This window comes from Aspergillus fischeri, genomic scaffold, assembly GCF_000149645.3.
Source record: "Aspergillus fischeri NRRL 181 1099437636264 genomic scaffold, whole genome shotgun sequence".
Taxonomy (NCBI): domain Eukaryota; kingdom Fungi; phylum Ascomycota; class Eurotiomycetes; order Eurotiales; family Aspergillaceae; genus Aspergillus; species Aspergillus fischeri.
The window spans coordinates 2,895,280-2,915,674 of record NW_001509762.1 but is presented as its reverse complement, the minus strand read 5'-3'; the positions used below and the strand labels follow the sequence as shown (position 1 = coordinate 2,915,674).

General features: G+C 50.0%; 5 protein-coding genes across 5 annotated transcripts, besides 6 other annotated features; 2 read left to right on the top strand and 3 right to left on the bottom strand.

The window, feature by feature from the left end:
- Nucleotides 1-4,406: 4,406 nt before the first annotated feature.
- Nucleotides 4,407-4,428: a microsatellite.
- A 1,189-nt stretch (nucleotides 4,429-5,617) lies between these two features.
- Nucleotides 5,618-6,307, top strand: NFIA_082410 (uncharacterized protein; the record flags this gene model as incomplete). The annotated part of the gene is made up of 1 exon (XM_001260190.1): nucleotides 5,618-6,307. One exon carries the CDS (start codon nucleotides 5,618-5,620, stop codon nucleotides 6,305-6,307), a length of 690 nt encoding a protein of 229 aa, XP_001260191.1.
- Nucleotides 6,308-7,329: 1,022 nt separating this feature from the next.
- Nucleotides 7,330-7,364: a microsatellite.
- A 238-nt stretch (nucleotides 7,365-7,602) lies between these two features.
- NFIA_082400 (Iwr1 domain-containing protein) lies at nucleotides 7,603-9,459 on the bottom strand (the record flags this gene model as incomplete). The annotated part of the gene is made up of 3 exons (XM_001260189.1): nucleotides 7,603-7,880; nucleotides 7,946-9,265; nucleotides 9,393-9,459. The coding sequence occupies 3 exons, from the start codon at nucleotides 9,457-9,459 to the stop codon at nucleotides 7,603-7,605; spliced, it is 1,665 nt and encodes a 554-aa protein (XP_001260190.1).
- Nucleotides 7,688-7,716: a microsatellite.
- Nucleotides 8,582-8,612: a microsatellite.
- Nucleotides 9,460-10,342: 883 nt separating the features above from the next.
- Nucleotides 10,343-12,859, bottom strand: NFIA_082390 (putative differentiation regulator (Nrd1); the record flags this gene model as incomplete). Its single annotated transcript, XM_001260188.1, has 1 exon — nucleotides 10,343-12,859. The coding sequence occupies one exon, from the start codon at nucleotides 12,857-12,859 to the stop codon at nucleotides 10,343-10,345; it is 2,517 nt and encodes an 838-aa protein (XP_001260189.1).
- A 1,032-nt stretch (nucleotides 12,860-13,891) lies between these two features.
- Nucleotides 13,892-13,924: a microsatellite.
- A 1,651-nt stretch (nucleotides 13,925-15,575) lies between these two features.
- Nucleotides 15,576-17,352, top strand: NFIA_082380 (asparagine--tRNA ligase DED81; the record flags this gene model as incomplete). The annotated part of the gene is made up of 2 exons (XM_001260187.1): nucleotides 15,576-17,173; nucleotides 17,226-17,352. 2 exons carry the CDS (start codon nucleotides 15,576-15,578, stop codon nucleotides 17,350-17,352), a joined length of 1,725 nt encoding a protein of 574 aa, XP_001260188.1.
- Nucleotides 17,353-18,365: 1,013 nt separating this feature from the next.
- On the bottom strand, nucleotides 18,366-18,789 carry NFIA_082370 (uncharacterized protein; the record flags this gene model as incomplete). Its single annotated transcript, XM_001260186.1, has 2 exons — nucleotides 18,366-18,639; nucleotides 18,746-18,789. The coding sequence occupies 2 exons, from the start codon at nucleotides 18,787-18,789 to the stop codon at nucleotides 18,366-18,368; spliced, it is 318 nt and encodes a 105-aa protein (XP_001260187.1).
- Nucleotides 18,790-19,052: 263 nt separating this feature from the next.
- Nucleotides 19,053-19,086: a microsatellite.
- Between the last annotated feature and the right edge of the window lie 1,309 nt (nucleotides 19,087-20,395).

The following is a 20,395-nucleotide window of genomic DNA, read 5'->3' as shown; positions in this document are numbered from 1 at the left end:
TGACTATCTAGCTACTGCGTAAATTCCATACTTGGCGAGACTGGGAGTTCTTGACAACGGGACGGGATCGACCGTTAGACTTGTTTTGTTGGCTTGATAACTGATCTATCTCGTGTGAGTGTGGTGGATCAATCACAAAAAGCCTGTGATCGACAGCAGATGCGGTCATCCCGTCTTCTCTATCCCATCAGCTTTGGCAAGGAGAAAAGGAAACACTCTCCTCGGGACATTTCTCTCTTCACAGGCAAAAAAGGTTTGCTGTGCTGTGCTGTGAGACATCATGTGGTCAAGGCGTATATATTCCCCAGGGGAGGCTGGAATACTAGGCTGGAGATGAGTTGTCTTTGGCTGCTTGAGTGCCATTAGAGAGTATCGATATTCAACAGTATAGCTAGACTGGTTGACTTGCATATTAAAGTGGCGAGTTATGTAACTTTTATTTATTAGCAATGTTTATTTGTTCTTAGCTTATGCAAGTTGACTGTGCCGCAATTTCCAACAGCCAGCCACTCATTAAGAATATATGGTACCTTACCATTAGGGCATTACTAATGCAGAATCATGAAGCAAAGGAGGTCATGAGTCATGCTGCTTATCTATGCCCTCTTCAGCATGATGTATATCATAATGATCGCACTGCAAGTGATGGACGTACCTATCACGGCGAGTCATTCTGTGATGTCGAGGTCACCAACGCCTGTCACTAACGTGTGCTAAGGACGTGTGGAGATCTGAGCCAGAGATGGATACGGTTTTAGATGAAAGAAAAGTACTTAATTAGCAGCTAACAAAAAGAGGAATGATTATCGGGATGATGATGCCAACATGATGGAATCGTCAAACCATGCAGTCAGTCAGCTGCAGATACATACGCAGGCCAAAAAGGCAATATCAAAACAGCTGACGTCTCCTTTTTTCTGCAACACCTCCACGACTGTCTTCGTCAAGTAGAAGCCAATCATCAAGCGCTCGGCTACACCATGAAGCAAGAATGGCGGTGCTGAATCAAAACTAATGTTGAAATCCTTCAGCAGGTTTGAAGGGGTAGGCCTGACAAATGAGGTATGGAGATGCTGGAGATTCGTGTTGGTCTTTTTCCCTTTGAGATTGGTCTCCATCCAATACTGGGGTGATTGCTTTGTTTGCATGTTTCAATCTTACATACATGAACGTTCTTACTGAGTGCCTGACTCGATTTTTACTCTAAGCATGGGGAACTCGGTATATGATATTTAACTTATGACCTGCGTTAAGATCCAGTTATTACATGACTATCCAGAGTATTCTGGAATACCATTCAAGGTTTATGTGTCTGAGACACCATTTATGGCTGATACCTACGGTATCAATTGTCATACATGATGAAACTTTCACTTTGAGGAAGCCCCTTCGATTACTCCGGATTGACCCGTGCCGAGCACCGATTCCCATTCATTCTGCCAATCTGCATCAGTCTCAAACCATAATACGGAGAAACCCTTCAGACTAAGGTACGGAGTACAGTGGGCCTAACGTGATGAAATCTATCAAGTGGCACGCCTGTCAGCCTGAAGGATGACGATTTTCTGGATTTTCCTAGAATCTGACTTTTGACAGGCTCAAAGAATGGTGCTAGTGGGATCCCTTTGACAAATACCACGAGATGAAGCGATCTTGAGTTTTGGGGGCTGTTTTGACTTTCAGTCTATCCGTGACTTTTCGGTCAGTCAATTTTCATCAATGCTTCTTTGTGGCCTCGGAGTGGACGAGACCAACAAGTCGGATCCGAAACCTGGAGCGTAATTTGCAGACATCGCGGCCTTGTGACATGTCGGGTGCGGGAAGCAATCTCGCAGCAAAACCTAGCTACAAACCTGGAAAGAGATAATGATTGCGCAACGTTGGGAAGCAGGTGAATGTATTTTACCAATGGCTCTCCTTCCCTGCTTAGATCGTCTCATAACTGCATAGATGAGTTGGCAGTTTCTGCAGATTTGTATCTGGACTGCGTGGTTTCTGTATATATGCATGTCTGTGTGACCTAATCTCATTAGACTGTGACCTGAAAAGAAATTTGAACCTTGTCTGATCAACTGAAGACCTGCAGGGGCCACCTGTAAGTATGAATTGTCTTACTTTTTCCTTTTCTCCCTCGTCGTATTATCTACTCTGAGCAAAATCCTCAACTTACAGACCCACTCATATCGCATGCTGCTGTCAAGTGTCAAATTTACGGACCCCCGAACTTGAAGCCAAGTAGGTAAGCCTGGGGCCAGTACGTACACCTGTAACGGGTAAGAACCTAGCTCTGACTGTCGCCTGTCCTTCAGCAATCGGTCTGTGTAATCTGAGACCGAAAGAGCTAGGCGGCATAGAAGGCTTCTTCTGATTGGTTTATTGGTCCCAGTACCACGGTTCACCCTGCAAAGCCACTGCAGGTTGGACTGTTGACTTTACGCTTCCGCATCCAATAAACACTGTTTATTCCGGCCGTTTCTGTTGGTTTTCTTCCCTCCTACTCCGTACCCCCTCCCTGTTACTTTGTATCAGGCTATCAGTACTCTAGGTGTCTGACTTACGAGTCGGCCTACACGGCTGTTGTGCTCGAAGAGGACCTGCAGTGATCCTTTCCTTCACATTCTTATTGCATTGAGGCGATTATGGAAGGATTCTTCAGGCCAGCGGGGACTGACAAGAAGGATCGATCGCTCGGCAATGGTCCGTTAAACGAGTCAATGACACATAGCCAGCCTGGTGTTTGCTAGGATCTGGGTATGATTTGAGAGTCGAGACTCAGCTGAATCAATTTATCTTCTCGAGATTCCATCTCTGTCGATACTGGAAGTCTATCTACTTTTGAAATATGGAGAGTGGGTGGGGCCTGGTGGATCTCACTGCTCTGTTAAGTCTGTTTCCCACACTCCGCGCCGTCCGCGGAGTAGATGCGGAAGCTGGAAGTTGCCCAATGGATAGGTATCCAGATTTCGACTTTGTAAATACGAAGTAGCGAATGGAGGATGAAAGGAAGCGAAAAACTGGATTTCAGTTAACTTGTTGGCAAAATAATACACTTCGCCGACCTCACCCAAGCTCCACATCTTGTGATAAACCTCGTTCCCATTTACTGACCTTAGCATCGTCTGATGTTCCAGAGCCCACTTCGAAGATCGAACCCCTGCAAAAGGTTTGTTTCGGCGACCCTAGGTGGTCAGTGAGGTATTGTTAGTATTGCAGCCACCCATGCTAGCTAGCTTCCTTGGGGCATGAGAAATGAGGACCTATCAGCTCCGGGAAATTGAACCTTCTCATGCAGTGGCAGGGCTGCAGATTGTGTGTGTGTGTGTGTTACGCCGCAATTTCTTCCTGTGTCATTGGCTGGTTCGGGTATGTCTCTCCGTAGGCTGTCTTCAAGTTGGCTGCATCATTTTTTTATTTATTCTATTCCTTTTTTATTTTTTTTTATTTTTTACCCCTCCTAATCTTTTGTTCACGCTAGTCTCTTTTATCCTTTGCTGACTCTTATTTTTGGCTCCCCTCGAACGGCTTGGTTCGGTCGAAATTATCTAAGCACATTATTATCAACCTTCAATGCTCGTGAATCTTAAGCTCCAGAATAATACCTCCAAAATCATGTTTTGATTTTTATTTTTTCATCTTCACCAGCCAATCAACACTCGCTCTGGCATAGGAATATAATTGGATTGGAAAAAGGAGACTGGCATACTCCACCTCATTTGATAACATTCCGTTCTCCAGCGTCAATCGAAGAGTCTACAGACTGCAGACTACAGAGTACATACTGAAGTTGACTTTTCTTCATTCAGCAATAATAAGACCTTAGTGTCGAGGAAGAAGCTATCTGACCTCTATACGAGCAGCTATCTTAGACAGGATCCACAATTGTTGTTCAATGAAGAATCCGTACTCCCTATTTTTTACTGAGAGCTAAACAGCACATCAACGAGGCTGACAGCCCAACCAAACCATTCCCATACTGATCATCTCTCTTCATTACAAATTCTACCGGCCTTCAGATCCTTGTTCCCCTTGACAGTTTTGGCTTTTGCCCCGCGTGTGGCCAAAACCTCCGTTTGGATGATTGTGTCATCTGTGTCAAACACCAGGGTTCATATAGCTGCCCCATCCTGGCCCTGAGCCATATTAAGCTTGTCAATATAGCCGCGAAAGAGAGCACCTTTGTTTACCCTTTCGAGGTTGGCTTCTTTCTGTCTATCGTCAGAAGCAGATCGTCGTCACATCCGAGGGTGTAACTTCGTTTCGTTGTTGACTTCTTTGTTGCGGCTCTCCACCGTACAGTAGTAAGTACTCGTCTATGCTTCGGATATCCCTCACCAAAGGAGTAGATGTGCTAGACCTGCTCTTCTTCTCTCATTTTGCTGTTGTTAAACCGAGAGAAAAAAGAAGGGAAATAAAATAAAATAAAATAAATCAAGGGAGACCGTTCTGAAAAGGAAAAGATTGGAAAAAGAAAAATAAACGAGGAGGAAAAAAAAAAGAATGATAAAGTACCCCAATCCGCCAGAGACAATAATAATCATTCCTGCACGTCTTTCTACCAACGTGACCCTGTCTCTCTTAGCATTGAGATCTCCACTCTTTCCAGCCTGTTGTTTAACGTCTAATCTGTTGAAGTACTGCTATCTGCATCTGGACTTTGCTGTTTCGTGGAGGTTGTGGCAAATTCTTCTTCTTCCTTCCGCATCTTCAAGCCCGATATCCTTGCATGAAGGGGAGTGCAAGAAAGGGACAGCCATTCGAACATTCACACATACGTACATACCATACATACCTCATAGAGGAGGGGGCTACGGTGATATTATACCCATTGTCCAACTCTCTGTGTCTGTGTCTGGCACATTCCAAGGTTCCAATTTTATTTCAAGTGTCTCTTCTCCCTTGTTACAACACCATCACACCACCACTTCTGCCTGCACCTGTTTAATTTCGACTTTGCCCCCTGTTCTGGCGCTACGCATCACTCCGACAAGGACCGTCCATCCAGCACCATCACGTACCCGCCGGAGGAAACCACCCTCTCCACGGCCGGACACTACAGGGGCGCAGTCGGGGTCTCTTACAGGCCGGTGTGTTCCAAGGACTCGGTACGCTGCATGGGTTAGGAACGACTAACCCGACACTTGGCGGCCAGTAACCTCATTTAAGAGTCCAACCAGGAGACTCGTCTGCTGTTGGGGATGCTCTGAGAAGAAAAAATATTGTTCGCAATATTACTTCTCTTGTCGCCCATCCTTCTTTGTGTCCTCCCTGGCTGTGTTCGACTTTTGCAACTCACAGGCAGTTTCCTAAAACAAAAGGCGCCAAACTGCATAGTGGCTGAGAGACATATACCAGAGGCCTCACAGTCTATCTCTATCAGCCCTTGTGATTCAGTGCCTGAGGTTCTCAGATACTGAACCCAACAGCCAACACATCGTCCCACCTCATCTATTCCGTCCATTTTAAGAGGAAAAAGGTGCCATCACCTGCATCTTGATCACCTCCAACCTTGCTGCCATCGGCGGTTGTCTCCTCGCATATACTGTTGTTCTTCTCTTTGCCCCCTCACCTCCAACCACGATCATCACTCCTCAGACGCAAGCATTCTCCACCAGACGAAATGGATTCGCGAACTAGCTACCTGCCCTCGTCTCGCCAGAGTCGAATGGCCATCGATTCCTTGTTGAATCCATCGGCCGACAACGACCCAACGGACAACCGGCTACATCATTCATTCTCAAGCCAGCAATACTCGCCACACTACCCTCCAAGTCCCAACCGCTACTACTACTCCCGTTATGGGGAGAGCCACGCCTATCCAGACACCCCGGGCTCGTCTCAGGACCAAATGTTTTTGTCGTATCGGCCTAGATCGGCCGAGTCTTCACCAGATCCTTATTCTCGGGACCGGTACGACTCCGTCTCCAGCAGTTCCAGTAATGCCGCCGAACGGCGTCGGCCTCCCCGGCCCAAGTACGAAGAAGAAGAGATGTACTTCATCTGGTACCACCGTGTCGACCTCTGCCAGGAGTGGAAGGAGGTGCGCGAGAACTTCAACCGCCAATTTCCCAACCGCCAACGGCGCGGGTTTCAGGGAATCCAGTGCAAGTTCTACAGATTCATCAAGGAGAAGAAATGTCCCACGCTGCGCGAGCAGCGAAGAATGCGGGACGGCGAGTTCCTGCGGGAGGGTTCAACCATGATCGACTCGGGAGCTCCACGATTTGGAGTTGTGGAATGGGCCCAAGTGTGGTATCCATGGATGCGAGAACCAAAGGAGCAAGTGCTTGGTCGGCGGATATCCGCATAACCATTTGCATTTGTTTCAACTTCGCTTTGCAATTCTTTTCTTTTTTTTTTTTTTTTTTTTTGCCTTTTCGGTTTCTTTCTTTTTCACGGCCGCACCACAAGCAAGATACCTCTTGAAGTTTATTCTCTTTCTACATGTGGAGGTTTCCGTCATCGTTTCTATTTCTCTTCTCTTTCACCGTGTGATTTTCCAAGATTTAAGAGCACGGTCATGCCGTTAATGGTTGGGAGGCTTTCTGGATTAGCACTGCATTCTAATAGCTCGCTGTCCTGACAGCTTGAGCTTTCCGATGATGGCTTAAGATTATAATACATCGTCCTGGTTCATCAGTATGATACAGTACAATACGTAATTTTCCCCACGGGGTCCTGCCAGCTACAAAGGCTGTCCACCATAACTACAGCATAAGCAAATAAGCAGCCGTTAAGAGATCGCAATTCTAGTAAAATGCAGAGCATTCATCCTGTTCTTATCCTCTGTCCTATGCAGACCACTCAGTGCCAGCTGCGAGCTCTCTGCAAGCTCGCCCGGATAACCACCTCAATTCCAACCCCAACTAAGGCAAAGGCACCGTAGACCGCGTAGCAGCTGATAGTGACAATCAGTAACCTAACCATGTGACATACCACCGATTAGAACCGAGATGGCCACGCTCAGTACTTCAACAAATGCAATGGTACGATGTAAGTATGTTTGACTTTGGTCGAATTCGCAATCCGCTTGACATGACATGGCATGATAATCATGTTCATGATCAGGGACCCCCGCATCTCCATCTCGTACTCTATCACCTCGTATTCAATGTTGCCTTGGGGCTGGTGACGTTGACGTCGGCGTTGACGTTGTTGGGTGCTGATATTGATGTGCCGTCGTGGAGATTGTTGTTTCGGGGTGATTGATCAGCTTCGGGATTTTCGTCTGCTAATGCCGGTTGTCACTTGCTCACGGGCTAGCTACGTGCTTAGCTGAAGAGAAGTGGGGGGCCTGTGTACTGGCTGGCTGGCTGGCACTGACGCTACGGTGATGCTCATGCTCATGCTGATGCTGATGCTCATGCAGATACGATAGTATGATTTGTTTTCTTTACAGTTTTGGATTTTGGGTTTTCCCCGAGGTCACCGGGTCTTGGTATTTGGGGGCTATTTTCGCCGTAGGTCGACGATGAAGAGGATGATCGTTATCTCGACCAGACAGATTGCGTTCCCGGACACCAAGCAAGCAAGTCATCTTGAAATCAACTGGAAGCTGCAGAATGCAGCCACCCGATTCTGGGAGGGCGTCACTTGTCAGAATAGCTACCACCGTCGCATTCGATCGTGATTGGGACCGTCGCCGTCCAGGCTGTCCTCGTCAGAATCCACGTGCGAGTCGAGCCCGAATCCAAATCCAACTCCAACTCCAACTCCAACCCGGCCTGCGCGCCGCCCCTCATTTGCTGAATCCGCAGAGTCGAATTCCTCGTCGTCAGACGCGCCATGAGTTCGATATTTGTGGTAGATGGCTGTGGGGTCGTCTTCTTCATCGTCCCACGACAGGTCCTCGTCCGGATAGTCGTTTGCGGGGTTGTTTTCGGCTGTATGCGTCAAGATGGGTTAGCACAGTGCATGCAGAGAGGTTGGACGGGTGGACTGAGCATACCATTCGAATCTGCGTCCTCGCTATCCCACTCTTCATCCTCGTCGTCCTCTGCAAAATGTTCCCAGTACTCTTCGTCCTCTTGCGTAATGACAATGACTCCAATATCCTGACGAGTGGTATCAATTCCATTCTGTTGGAACCACTTTTCGTGGGCCGTTTCGGGATCGGTCAGCGGGTTCGTAAGGAGCGTCCCTTCTGGCAGTGGTCGTCGAATGTAAGTATCGTAGACATACTCGCCGTCACTGTCGTCCTCTTGCACCACGGCTTCGACCGGTGGCTGGACGTCGGGAATTGCTGGAACGCTCGTTTCCCGCGGCGTCGTCCCTCGAGGTTTATTAGGTGTGCGCGGCTGGTACTTCAACGGAGGCTTGGGGACAGTAGGACGTGCTGTCGGCTGCGCTACTGGCTGCTGCGCCGACGGTTCCGTCTCCATACCTCCCTCCAGCTCCAGGGCAATCTGCTCAAACTCGCGAGCCAGCCGTTCCGACTCATCCTCCCAGTTACTCTTGCGAGCATGCGCCTCCTTCTCCAGCACCTGCGTGATGTGCTCCTTCGCAGCGGAGATGGCAGTCTTCCGCTCCTCTCTCCATTTCCTCTCCGCCTGATTGACCACAGGCCGTTTCCTGGGCCGGGCAGGCTCCGGCTCCGGCTCCGGCTCCAGCTCCGGGACACTCACACCGCGGACCTCCCCCTCCGCCGTCGCAGCCTGCGCCGCCGCATCAGCTACCAACGACGCCTGCCTCGAATGCGGAGTCCGCCGTAACTTTTCCACCAGCACTGCGACCGCCCCGTCCCCTCGCCGCTTCTGCACGCCGCCACCCGCGCTCCGCAGAACATTCACAGGCGTATTGGACCTGGAAATCTGGAACCGACGAACAGAGCGCGGCGACGCGGAAACCGGACTCTCCCTCCCGCTCGACGCAGAAGATTCCCGCGCCCCGTCAACAGTAGTAGAGCCCACTAGATCCGTACCCGCCACCCCACTCGACGAATGCAGTGCGCGGTGTAGCTTCTCCTCCGCTGCCTTGCGCACAGCAGCGAGGCGCTGCTCCTCCCGAAACTCAGCCCCAGGGGAAGTAGCTCGAACCAGTGGGACGGTCGCGCCGACGCCCGCCCCTGGACCCGAAGGACGAGCAGCACCTCTGGAAGCTGGAAACGCAGAGCTACTCACAGACCTAGGGGTGAGCAGTGTGCGTGACGGTGCAGCCAGGGATGCAGGGCTTGAGGAGCCGCTGTCCCGAGCATTGCCACTGACCTGGACCCGCTGGAAGACAAAGTCCGTAAAACGCCGCTTGGTCTGGTGGAGTTCAGACTGGATATCTGTAGTTTCATGTTAGCTGAGTTATATTATAGACCAGGACTCCATATGAGTATTTAGCAGCGTGTGGACATGTGACACGCCGTACAAGGCCGTGGGGCGACCCAGAGTCAGGGAGCTTTTTCTTACACAATGTGTCCACCGGTTCTTCTTCGCGGCGACGCTTGATATTGATCTGCTCTGGAGGTAAGGCCATCCTGGAGCCGTAGAAGTTTCCGCAAGAGCCAAAAATGTAGGATTGAAGAATTGAACAAGATTGATGACAGGGAAGGAAAACAAAGACTGATGGGATCGCCCTTCAGCTTGAGCTTCATGGATCGTGCCAAATATGGATTAGCGTCGATGCAGGCGGAGTTGATCTCACGTGATATAACAGTCGTTGATGTCTCCCTACTTAAGACGTGCTGGATCTAAGTTATATGACTAGCCTGAAGGTGACATCATGTCTAAGCTTATTGCTTTTACTGAGACGAACCATTCGTTTGATTTCATTTTTGTTAATTCTTGTCCCATATCTTTCATCATCCAATGGCTTGCAATCGCCCTTGCCATCGTGGACCATGACGTCCACAGCTATATAACCCTTGTCCGTATCCAACATGCAACGTGGGTGAGCCGTTTGCTTGGCTTGAATTCGTTGAAGTGGCACCAAGAATGCAAATAGGGGGAATGAAACGTCCAAGGACAAGCCAGAGCCGAACCAGTCCAGGGTATCAGCCGACGTCTCATCCCGCTCTCTCGTAGCGCACTGAAAGTCAGCGGCCGGGAACGGCTCAAAAAGGTGAGAAACAAAATAAAAAGTCAGAGGTAGAAGACAGATATTAAGAAGATCCTGCCCAGATAGCAATACAAGTGATGATATCAAGAAGGTATTAAAATGTTATAAGAGGGCATGGCTGAGAAGAGGAGAAAATATTTGAACAGAATAACCAAAAGGTGATGCAACCACATAATTAACCAAACCAATACAGAGAAGGAAGCGCAATGTTGACGATGGAGAATGTAAAGAAAAAGTTTTGGTAGAACGACATTCATAGAACTGAACAGCGGGATGGATCACTCAGATACGAGGAAGACAATTATTTTGCACCGATTTCCTCTTCAGCCCAGCCGGGCAGCGAAGATTCGTTCTGAATAGCCAGCCCAAATCCCGCGTGATTCAGTCCTCCCAGGGCCGAGGAGAAGCTGGAGAAACTTGCTTGAGGCTGGTGAGCGACACCTGAGCGGCCATGGCCGGGGTGGCTCGAGACAGGGCCAAAGGGCTCCTGGGAAAACGAGGGTAAGCTCACGGTGCGAGAATGCTGCCCACGAGGCACACTCAAACTGCTGGTGCTGGCAGTTGCGTGATGGCTTGGCCCTGAGGAGCCATTGGTCACGTTCAAATATCCACTCGAGGGCTTGTGTTGGTGCATGGGGCCCTCGATGCTTCCGTTCGTGAGCTCACTGCTGCTGGTAGCGTTGTAGTACGACTGTTGTTGGGCCTGGGGTTGCGATTGCGATTGAAGGGCGGCCAGAGCCATCGGGTCATTCAGTCGGTTCTCCTGCTCCTGAGCCTGCTGCTGAGCGGACATTTGGTTCAGATACATAGTCAGCGGGTTGTTGGCGCCCACGTTCAGGATACCGGACGGCGAGGACACGGTTTGCAGAGGGTGACGGTTCTGCTGATGTCCGTTTTGAGAGCCAGTCGAGCCGGGAGCAGGTGACAGGGCATGGCGAGTGGGACTCGACTGGGAGCCAGATTGGCTCAGATTTGGTTGAAAGTTGTTAAGTGCAGGGGGCGGAGACTGCGCTCCCTCGAGACCAGCTCCATTCCGGCCATGCTGTCCACCATTGCCAGTCTGACGCGGGGGGTTGCCGCAACGATCCTTGCCAAAGTTGATCTTGAATCGCTTGTACTCCTCGCGGTTGCGCATTCCCTCAATCGCTTTAATCGCATTGGCAATGTTGGTAAAGTTGACAAAAGCGCAGCTCTTCTCACGCAATGTGTTCACCAACTCGATCTCGCCGTACTCGGAGAAGTCCTGACGGAGGCGTTCCTCTGTCCACGTCTCGTCGAGGTTGCCGACATAAACATTGCGGGAAGCCCCGCCACTCACTGCCAGTGCAATGGCGGGAGGTAGAGGGCCGGAATGCTTGCCCCAGCCAATCTTCAAGCGGCGATTGTGAATCATCAGGCCCTGAAGGTTGCTCAGCGCGTAGAAGGAGGCGGCTGAGGTTGGATCAATGAAGGTCACGAAACAGATGTGCTTGTCAGGGATGTATCGGATATGGTGCAGCAGTCCGCCCCGGACCACGTTGCAAATCTCCTCGATGGTGGTTTCCGGGTGGATGTTGCCCAAGTAAATGGTCCTGTTCCCTAGATTGTTGACGCCGCCCGCTGAGGTAGCCACGGCAGCGGCAGCGACAGACTGTTGAGCGAGAGCGTTGGTGATCAGATCGCGGTCTGCGGAGTTCAGAATATGCGCATAGCCAGGCGCGATTCCCAAGAATTGTGCCGCATTTTGCTGCTGTGTCTTGGACACGTATGCGCAGCGATCCTTACCATAGAAGACGCGTCTCGGGGCCTGCCATTTGGCTTCTTGGGGCAACTGGGAAACGGCCTTCATTGCGTTGCTGATCGACAAGAAGTGTACAAAGCCAATCGCTTTTTCCCTCACGATCTTGACGGTGTCAATCGGCCCGAATTTACCGAGTTCCTCGCGCAGCTCATCTTCCGTCAACTCTTCGGGAAGGTTGCCCAGATATACATTGCGCGAGGCACCGGATTGCTGAACCGCCAGCGCCACCGAGGTTGGAACCTGGGACGGCTTGCCCCATCCCACTTTGATGTCATTGCCCTTGATGGCCAGCTTCTTCAGGATAGCATCCGAATGGAAGTGGGTCGCCGAGTTGCTGTCCAGGAAGGAGATGAAGGCACAGTTCTTATCTGGAAGCAAGCGAACCGACTCGATCTGTCCACTGCGTACATGGTTAAGAATCTCCTCCGCGGAGGTTTCGGCGGGAATGTTGCCCAGGTACACGGTCCGGCTCGTGCCCGAGAGGAGACCAGGGGTTACTGCCGCTGCGGGACTGCCAAATGCCGCATTACCAAGGCCTCCCAGACCACCAATTGGAGACTGCGGGCCGTTCAACAAGTGAGAGTTCGCCAAGCCGTCGGTTGACATCATTCCTGAATACAAACCGGCGTTCGGTGCGGCCTGGGTTGGGCTTCCCAACTGGGTTTGATGATTTTGTGCATGTGCGGAGGCATTGGCTTGGGTGAAGCCACCGAAATTAGCGAACTGCGGCGAAGCGAAGGCGGAGGGAGTTCCAGGCTGGAATGGACTGCCAAGCAGAAGCTGTGAAGGGAGGAGAGGTGTGAAGTTCATGTCGAATGCCGTGCCGGAGTTTGCCATGCCGTCCGAGAGGTTCGAGGCCGGGTTAGAGGTATTGATGTGAGGGATGTTGGGACGACGAGCGTTCCGATCCGCGAAACCCTGAACTGGAATATTGGAATTGTACGCGCCGTGGGAGAACCCCGTATTGTCCGCGTTCAGCGAAGAGAATTTGGAATGCATCAAACGGTTCGAGATACTCGAGGCATCGGCGGTTTGCATGGCGAGGAGAAACGATATAGACACGGGTGATTGCCCCTAAAACAGGAAGAGGTAGGAGGGGTTCGATTTGCTTGAAGCGGCCAATATCACCAGACCAGGGCAAAAGAGGATTAGTACCAGGCGATATCAACGATCAGAGACCGTAGAAAGCCACCGGTCTGAAGATCAGCCCCGTTAAGAAGAAAAGGGGCAATGGGAATTGAGCAGGGGAAGAAGAAGAGAAGTGAAAGAAGGTTGGAAAGCGAATATGATTCAACGAAGAGAAGAAATCAAGTGATCGTTATCCGAAAGCAAAAGACAAAAAATCCAACCAAGGAAGGGAGAAAAGACCAAGGATCTCCAAAGGAGACGTGTTGAGAAGGGATTTCAATGGTCAATTGGAATGTGCATGGATTGGCAGCAGAGAATGAATGCCGCAATAACAAAAGGCCAAGAAAGGGGAATGGGATATCAAGAGAAATTAGTTTAGTACAAGAAGAGAATAGTGAGAAATGGAGAAGAGAAAGAAGAAGAGTAACTGACGAAGCAGATACTCTTAGTAAGTCTGTATGGAGCAAAAGAAGTAGAAGAAAAAAAGAAAAGGAGTGTCTAGTTTAGATAGTAGATAGGGGATGAGGGAAAAAAACAAAGCGAGGACGGAGGAGTGACTTTAGTGAGGGCGGAGAGAAAAGGAGAGTGAGAGTAGGTCTCCTGCTCCCGTAGCTAGTTGGTCTAAAGCTAGTAGTGGTACTAGTAGTAGTCTGGAGTATGGAGTAAGGTAGTTCACTAGATAGTTTTAGGGTAGCATTGAAGGGAAATAATTAGTCCATCTTTTGTAGGAGACTAAAAACAATGTGGGTATGAGGATGTTTGAACGCTTGAAGATGCAACCGAAGAAGTCAATCAGTGTCCGTGGCAGAAAAGGGACAGATCATAGGTACTTACAACGAGCTACAGAGAAGAGACAGTACTATCCGTAGATTAGAATACAGTAAATGAATGACCAGAAGGAGAGACGAGCAAGAATAACAGAAGAGAGGGTAAAAAGGGGGTTGATGGTGGTGTTGGTGGTGATGATGATGGGGAGGAATAAGAGCAAAAGTGACTGGTGTCCTCATTTATTACTCTCTGATGATCCATCAAGCCATTATTGAAGCAACTGTCGAATATCTACTAGTAGTAATTTTTTGTGGATTTCCTTCTAAGCCGCCCAAAATTACCGGTCACGGCCTTCTCAAAGCAATCTTAGACCTGATGGGGCTGAATCTACAGAGTAGAAGCAACAACTATATACATCGAATCAAGATGTCTTGAGTCGTGAGGGAGGGAAAGACAGATGATTAGAAAAGGGGATATATACTAAGAATAGGGGAATTTGTGGAGTAAACATGGTAGGGCAGGTCAGTCCATGGCGCATCGGCACCATCATCCATGGATATGAGGCTAATAAAGGAACAGAACTCAATGGGGAAGATGATAGCCTTTTAAGCCTCTGTCAGTCGCACATACATTCCCAACTCTCAAGCCATGAGGAATCCAATAATTGGCGCATTACGCAAGACGTTCAATTTACTCACTATTTCTGAGTTCAGCTGCAAAATCATGATGGGACCACAGATAGTAGGGTCCAGCATATTTGCTTTTGTTGTCCCTGACTTGGGGCGAAAAAGATGAGCGATATATATATGGTCAGTATGGCTACTCCATAAGCTATTGACCGACTAAATCCGACCATGGAATTAATTCAACTAAGATGTCACGGGAGAAATGCATGTTGAGATGTGTCTCTTTACAGTGGACAAGATCAACTTGCCTTATTATTGTGGAAACATGGGTCCGTTCCTGAATCTTGCAAGGAGAGATGTCCGGACCACCTATTGATCCGGGACTCTGCAGGATCAGGATTTACTGTGTTAGGATTAGCTGCAAGGAGAGGATTCCGCTCACTGAGGCTTGGCAGGGAAAAGGGAACTGAATGTGAAACGTACTATCCAGCAAATCGAGCATCACAAGTTCAACACAGACCAAACGCTAGAATCAATCTACTATCTATAGATAGATAGAGAGAGGACGAGATATGTTGGCAGATCAGCGTCCAGACCAGTGAGAACGGAATTTAGGTTGAAGGGGAGGGATTAGTGGAGATACGAGACAATCTTTCCTGATGCCATAGTTCGCTATTGAAGTAGCCATCGAACATATGCTCTCTTTGAAAGTCATCCAAATCTAGCCTACATATAGAAATTGTTTGAAAACATTATCAAGCCAACCGAATGTGAAGAGACTCGTCCGACTCGTAGTTAACTGTAAGGCACCTTAAGTAAGCATGTCAATTTGCCGAATTGGGAGGAGTTGGTGCCTGAGGCCTGTATGGAAGTGTCCGCTATCATCGCAATAAAAATTACCCCTCCAAAAAGTCCCGCAGTAGAGAAATCCCCAGACATTGTGCGGTTTTCTTTGCTCTTCTCTCTGGAGGGACTCGGTGTGTGTGGTATAGACGATCTCGTTCGCCCAATCTGAAAAATATATAACTTGTGAGTACAATCTAATTCGTTTCGAACAATCCCTCCGGTGCACCAAATCCCTTATCTTTTCTCCGTGCGGTTGCATTTTGTGACTCACCCGAACGAGGGTGGTGATTGAGCTGGCATGATTTCACGAACAACTCAAACAATTGGGGACCTTTTTCTCCAGATCACTTTCTAATCTAACTGAATAAGAACAATCAGATTGCAAAATGGCCACCATCTACATCGACGAGGACGTCGGCCGGGACGATTCGACCGCGACCGGTTCTGAATCGGCCCCCTACAAGACTCTTGTCCATGCATACCTCCAACACCCCCCCGCCGAGGGCAATCAATACTTGATGCGCAAATCTCAGACGGATGCCCCCGGAGAGGACGTTGACCCAGCCGCCAAGTTGGAGTGGAAGCCAGCGACCAAGTCGGCCACAAAGAAGGCGCTCAGCATTGTCGAGCAGCGGAAGAAGAAGGCAGCCAAGGAGCAGGAATTGGCCATTCGCGAGAAGCAGGAAGCTGAAAAGCGTCAGAAGGTTCTGGAGGAGGCCAAGAAAGTTGTCATCACAGAAGATCCCTCTTTGCCCAAGCCTGTGCGAATTCGCCTGGATGTCACCGACCCTGCTATCGTCAAGCTTGGATCCCCCGAAACACAAACTGCAGGCACTCGTGTCCGTGTGCTGGGACGAGTCCATCGCCTGCGCGTCCAGAAGGATGTGATCTTCCTGACTCTTAGTGACGGCTACGGCTACTTGCAGTGTGTTCTGACGGGAAACCTGACAAAGACCTACGACGCCATGACTCTCACTCTCGAAACCTCCATGGCCATCCATGGAGAGATGCGCGCGGTGCCTCCCAAGCAGCATGCGCCCAACGACCGGGAACTGCATGCGGATTTCTTCACCGTCATTGGCCGCGCTGCCGGTGACAAGGAGGCCATCACCACCCGTGTGGCCAAGGATGCCGACCCGCAGACCCTTTACGACAACCGTCACCTCGTCCTGCGTGGAGAGACCTCCTCGGCTGTGATGAAGGTGCGCGCCGCCTGCCTCAAGGCTTTCCGTCAGGTATTTGAGGAGAAGCGCATGCTGGAAGTGACCCCGCCTGCCATGGTGCAGACGCAAGTCGAGGGTGGCAGCACCCTGTTCAAATTCGACTACTACGGCGAAGACGCATACCTCACCCAATCCTCCCAGCTCTACCTGGAAACCTGCCTGCCCTCTCTGGGTGACGTTTTCTGTGTCTGCCCTTCCTTCCGCGCCGAAAAGTCCCTCACCCGTCGTCATCTGTCCGAGTACACCCACATCGAGGCAGAGCTCGACTTCATCACCTTCACCGACCTGCTCGACCACCTCGAAGAGGTCATCTGCCGGGTCATTGAGCTGACCCTCGCCGACCCCGCCACCGCTGCCCTCATCAAGCAGCTCAACCCCGACTTCAAACCTCCCAGTCGCCCCTTCCGCCGCATGAAGTACGCCGACGCCATTCAGTGGCTGGTCGAACATGACATTCCCAACGAGGAGGGCAAGCCCCACCAGTTCGGTGACGATATCGCCGAAGCTGCCGAGCGCAAGATGACCGACATCATCAACCAGCCCATCTTTCTGACCCATTTCCCCGCCGAGATCAAGGCCTTCTACATGAAGAAGGATCCTGAAGATCGCCGCGTCACCGAGAGTGTCGACGTCCTCATGCCTGGTGTCGGCGAGATTGTCGGTGGCAGTATGAGAATGGACGACTGGGACGAACTGATGGCCGCCTACAAGCACGAGGGAATGGATCCCACCCCGTACTACTGGTACACCGATCAGAGAAAGTAAGTTTGCCTGCCACTCTACGTCAGAATCTACGGCTAATCATTGCTCTAGGTACGGCACATCCCCTCATGGTGGATACGGTCTCGGTCTCGAGCGGTTCCTCGCTTGGTTGTGTGCCCGCTACACAGTCAGAGACTGCTGTCTGTATCCTCGTTTCACCGGTCGTTGCACACCTTGATATTGTATACGACTTCACATAGACATATCAGAATATTTATGAATCTCATTTGATATCAGTCTCATCTTCTATACTCGTGTTTCCGTAGACCCTCCCTTGCACTTCAGCCTTAGGTGCGGTTTAGTAACAGCATGTGCAAACGAGTCCGCTGGTTTTGCACGATTCACTAGACCATTTAGAACGTTTATGAGCTCCTCCTCGATATGGACAGACCAGCTGGCTTCCGAACAACGCCGAGAAGGTTCCCCTCGCAACGGCACTTATGCAACAAGACATCATAGTGGAAAGCAGGATAATCCTGACTTCGTTTCAGTTCATTGATTGGCACCCTGTAAAGCACCAGATACATGAAGTGTATATATATATAGACTCAAAATAGACAGGCAAGACAGGGCACAGCCTAGGTGGATTCAAAGGATCAAGCGGAGCTGAGACCACGTTTATGGAAGACTCTGCATTCGCATTTTTAGAAAGTAATGTACTTCTGTTTTCGCTGATCATCCACGGTGATTGGCAATTCGCCCCAATCCTTCAAACCCCGACCTCATATCCCAACCATACGAGTGATGGCATTATCAATCGTGTCTAGCTGCATAGGGGCCTGCATGAACGGCATTATGATCTCCAGCGTTCGGGGTTAGAGAATCAAAATGCCTGGAATGTAACTTTTGGGAACCGTTCGGCAGCCGTTGCAGAATAGCAGAGAAGATCAATAGGTATCGAGTGAATGGACAGCCATATACTGCACCAGCTTGTGTATCAGTCAACAAAAGATCAGGAATCCCAAATACTAATGGATACCGTTTCTCCCAGGTTCAGCGCATACGGAGCCCTTCGACGGAAATGTCTTTAGATTCGAACATCTTCCCTATGAGGGTTTGTGGACAGTGACCACGGTCGGTTCGATTTCACGAAGAGCGAGAGCGAGAACAATAAAGATAGACACAGGGAAAACTGCCCGAAGTAGACAAGAGCACGCCACTTGAGTACAGGCCTCCCATCGCTCAGTCCTATCATTTGTTACCCCTGTTCCCCTCTTGATCGTGACGGCTGTTGTTCGAAATTTCGGATAATGTTTTGAGGATTTCTTCCTGGGAGGCCCCGGAACGGATGACAGATATCATGCGAGAAACGGTTTCCTGGTCACCATGACGAACCAACCCCAGAAGCTGCTGAAGGAAGTTTGTATAATATTCTGTGTCCTCGATGCGTCCGTCCTGGGACTGAGATTGTGCGATGGCGGCTTCAAGCTCGAGGTGCTGGCTACGCTGAGCGTTGGGATCATGCCTAACATCAGTCAACATTTAGCAACCACATAAAGTGTGGCTCAAGTAGGTATAACATTCATGAATAGGAACGGATATTGGATGCTTAAAAAGGCTGGGCCTCCCACCTTTGCTCTCCATTCTCTCGTGTTCGGTTGTTTTGACGCTCCATGCCGTTGAGACTTTCTCTTATTAACCCTCTTTATCTGTCATGAACAACGTCCCGGTTCTGTTGTATGTTACACGGCGTTTGGCAGTCACTCAATGTGAAGAGATCAAAACAAGGAATAGGCTGAATAGCTTCGCGACAACGTTCAGGGACCTACAAGGATTCCCAGGACCTGGATGTTTGTTGAGGTGACAAAGTGCCAATATGCGTGAGAAGCCGATCACCCCCTCTTCTCTCGTGGACCACGGAGTCAGTCTGTGAGAGGTTAAGGCTGAATTAAGCGCTGAATTAAGGCTGAATGATTGGTGTTCGTCCCACGCAATCGAATCCCTGGCAAAGATCGAGAGTGAAGTCTAATCCTCTCTCTCTCCACTGTGGCATGACAGACTGTAGAGACCCGATAAGACGTAAATAGCGCCCGCCAGGTGAGCTTAAAATGACACGAAGGAAAAAGGTATATCTTAGCTAGTGTCCGCGGTGAGGGCGAGTAGCCAGGAGTTACCCGCGCGGAAAGACCTGGAACATTACCAGAGCTTCTGGAGGCTGGGGGGTCCTTGACGCGCCGTGAGCCAAAAATACGCTATTGCGCGAATGTATGACATGGAATATTCGATATGGGTTCCCTTCTTCCTCCATGATTGGAAGAGTCGAGAAAGGAACAGGAACACTTTGCTCTGTGCAAGTCCGCATTTCACAATCCTATCTCTCCCTAATCATGCCACCTGAAGCCGTGAAGTAATTATCTCGCGTAAATGTAGACGCGATTGAAGCTTTCACCGGATCTTGTCACCAGAAAAACCTCTGCGCGAGAATGTACTTCCGTCTTCAACTAGTCCGTGCTGTACGGCGACTCGGTAATCCCTACCAGCCAATCTCATGGCCCGGTCAGTCTCCGCTACCCATCAACCTAGGCCAGCCAGCAAGACAGCAATTCACAAATTGGCTTGCTTGCTCTCTTCATGATCTGCGTCGTCTTCGGTTATTTCAGAGATGTAAGTCAGTCTCCAGTTGCGCACAATCATCACCTGCTGCCATCAGGGCTCGGCTTGGAGAGCTTAACCAACCGAGTCACCCCGACTGATAGCCGCTAAGAAAGGAGATGACAGGGAGAGAAGTCCTTTTGTGTAAGCTTTGCCACCTACAGTCTCGCAAGAATGTTCAGTGCTCATGCCAAGCGACATGCTCCGAACGCAAGTGCCGAAATACTCCAGTTTACTCGAAGCAGCGTCGATCTCGTCGTCTGATCGCCCCGTCACTCAGGCTCATATCCCAGGATAGTCTGTTGAGTGTTGCTATGCCCTTGGGGTCCACAAAGATACCGCTCAACATCAGTGCTCAGGCTCTTGCAAGCTGACAGGCGGCAATATACCTTGCTGCGGTGAAATGCTGCCAGCTCAGACCACAACACTGTCTGTCTCTGGATTGTTTATACTGCAAGCATGGATGCCGCAGAGAAGGGGAAGGCCGCGGTAGCAGTCTAAATGCGTTCCTTGCCCTCTTCTCCTCACTGGTTGAAGGTTACCTAAGTGGTCGCCATCATAACGTGGGCCACGCCCCAGTCGGCAAAATATTCGGTGACCGTCGTGAACCATGATCAGGGGGAGACATG